Source organism: Spinacia oleracea, chromosome 6 (assembly GCF_020520425.1).
Source record: "Spinacia oleracea cultivar Varoflay chromosome 6, BTI_SOV_V1, whole genome shotgun sequence".
Classification (NCBI taxonomy): Eukaryota; Viridiplantae; Streptophyta; class Magnoliopsida; order Caryophyllales; family Amaranthaceae; genus Spinacia; species Spinacia oleracea.
This window is the reverse complement of record NC_079492.1, coordinates 7,157,823-7,160,752: the sequence shown is the minus strand read 5'-3', so window position 1 is coordinate 7,160,752 and position 2,930 is coordinate 7,157,823. Positions and strand designations below refer to the sequence as shown.

Sequence of the window (2,930 nt, the reverse complement as noted above, 5' to 3'; positions counted from 1 at the left end):
ATTTATGTGGGATTCATAATAATAAACTAAGGGGGAGAAGAAAACATAAAATTTTAATAGTTGATTATTATGAATATGATTAATTAACTATAATCTTGATTACTAAGTTTAATGATTATTTGATTGTAGTTAAAATGGGAGATTTGATGAAAAGACAATCCAATGTGCTAGAATTGTCTGGGCACAATTTTCTGGAATGGACTGTTGATGCCCAGATGAACTTAAAGGCCCAATGACTGGATCATACCATAAAAGATATAATGGTTCCAGGCACCACAGAAATCAAAACTGCCACCGAGCAGGAAAAGGCCAAAGCCACAGTCCTCATAAGGCATCATTTACTTGATAGCCTGAAAACTGAATATCTGATGGTGGAGAATCCCAAAGAGTTGTGGGATAGTCTTAAAGAAAGATATGGACACCATAAAAGGGTGCTCCTGCCAAAGGCTCAATTTGACTGGAATAATCTGAGGTTCCAGGATTTTAAATGTGTTAGTGAATATAATTCCACGTTATTCAAAATTGTATCATTGCTGAGATACTGTGATCAAGCGGTCACAGAAGATCAAATGATAGAGAAAACCCTCTCCACCTTTCATGCGAATAATATTCTATTGCAACAGCAATACCGAGAGAGGGGCTTTAAGAGATATTCTGAGCTGATTTCTCTATTGTTGGTTGCTGAACAGAATAATGATCTTCTGTTAAAGAACCATAATCTTAGACCAACTGGGTCTATGGCATTCAATGAAGCGAATGCCGTTGAAAGCTCAAACCCACCTGAGGCAAATGTTGCCCATAGAGGTGGACGTGGAAGATTTAACCACCGCGGTAGAGGACGCGGAAACCACCGTGGCCGTGGTCGTGGTCGTGGCAGGAGTTATCTGGGCCCTAGAAATAATAATCACAAAGGGCATCAACAAGGAAATCAAAAGCACACCCCCTCAAAAGAGAAAGACACATGTTTTAGATGTGGCATGACTGGCCATTGGGGGAAAACATGCCGTACTGCAAAACATTTGGTAGATCTGTACCAAACCTCCATAAAAGGCAAAGGAAAAGTTGATGAGGCAAATTATGTAGATGAGGAAAATCCCTCAGGGCCAAGCTTTGATGTATCTGATTTCTTCAATGATAACCCTGACAGTGTTAATGATCTGATATTTGGGGATAATAGTAACATATAAATACCCCATCTAAACTATGTCATGTATCGTTTTTTTTTAATATATTTTTCGATTACCTTGTTATGAATTTCTAATTTTCATGAATAAAGTATTTTATTATAATCGTTTCTCTAAACTAATTGCATATTTATTTATGAAGATATGAATCTACCTGAAGTTGATTCAAAGTACCAATGTCTTCTGGACAGTGCAGCAACACATACTATCTTAAAAGATAGGAAGTATTTTTCAAAACTAACAATGTACCAAGCAAATGTCAATACAATTTCCGGGACAGCAAAGCTAATAGAAGGATCCGGAAAAGCTTGCATTGTGCTCACAAATGGAAGAAAATTGACTATTAATGACGCTTTATATTCGAGTAAATCTCGAAGAAATCTCTTAAGTTTCAAAGATGTGCGTCAAAATGGATATCATTTAGAAACAATGACAGTGGATCAAAAAGAATATTTATGCCTCACGGCAGAAAAATGTGGCAAGAAACATATTTATGAGAAATTGCCAGCATACTCTTCAGGGCTATATCGTATGGATATACGACCAATTGAAATAAATATGATATCTAACAAGAAGTTAGATAACAAGAATTTGCTTACATTATGGCATGACCGTTTCGGTCATCCTGGAACAGGAATGATGCACAAGATTGTAGCAAATTCAATCGCGCATTCAATAAGGAATGTTAAAATACCCCGATCAAATGAATTGACATGCTCTGCATGCTCGCTTGGCAAACTGATTATAAGGCCATCCAAAAACAAAATTGCCACTGAATCTCCATCATTTTTAGAAAGAATTCAGGGAGACATCTGCGGGCCAATTAATCCTGCAAGTGGACCATTCAGATATTTTATGGTATTGATCGATGCTTCAACACGATGGTCACATGTGAGTCTCTTGTCAAGTAGAAATGTTGCATTTGCAATTCTACTTGCCCAGATCACCAAATTACGAAATCAATTCCCAGACCACACAATAAAGAAAATAAGACTCGACAATGCTGGGGAATTTACATCCCAAACTTTTAACGATTATTGCATGTCGATTGGGATTATTGTTGAACATCCAGTGGCTCATGTACATACACAAAATGGTCTCGCTGAGTCACTGATCAAGAGGCTACAATGGATTGCAAGACCATTGTTAATGCAATCAAAATTACCATCATCTGCTTGGGGCCATGCTATTTTACACGCGGCAGCATTAATAAGATTGAGACCGACAACTTATCATGAGTTCTCACCTCTACAGTTGGTATATGGTCGAGAACCAAATGTCTCACATCTAAAAATATTTGGTTGTGCCGTGTATGTTCCCATTGCTCCACCCCAACGCACAAAAATGGGTCCACAAAGAAGGCTGGGAATTTATGTTGGGTATGAGTCCCCATCCATAATTAGATACCTTGAGCCAATGACTGGCGATTTATTTAAAGCAAGGTTTGCTGACTGTCATTTTAATGAGTCAGTATTCCCAGCCTTAGGGGGAGATAAAGTGGACCAACGGAAAAAGGAGATTGAAATCACATGGAATGCAACACAAATGTCAATATTTGATCCACGAACAAATTCATGTGAACAAGAAGTCGAGAAAATTATTCATTTACAAAGTGTTGCAAATCAATTGCCTGATGCATTCACGGACACAAAGAAGGTGACAAAGTCACATATACCAGCAGAGAATGCACCTGCACGCATTGAAATTCCCACTGATAATAAGGCCATTGAAAATGAGTCTATGGCA

The 2,930-nt window shown here is 37.9% G+C and overlaps 1 protein-coding gene across 1 annotated transcript; it reads left to right on the top strand.

The window, feature by feature from the left end:
- Positions 1–260: 260 nt before the first annotated feature.
- On the top strand, positions 261–1,187 carry LOC110778930 (uncharacterized). The gene has a single exon (XM_021983466.2). It carries the CDS (start codon positions 261–263, stop codon positions 1,185–1,187), a length of 927 nt encoding a protein of 308 aa, XP_021839158.2.
- Positions 1,188–2,930: the final 1,743 nt, after the last annotated feature.

Coding starts and splice junctions, on each gene's coding strand:
- LOC110778930 (XM_021983466.2), top strand. CDS start 261: ATGGTTCCAGGCACCACAGAAATCAAAACTGCCACCGAGCAGGAAAAG.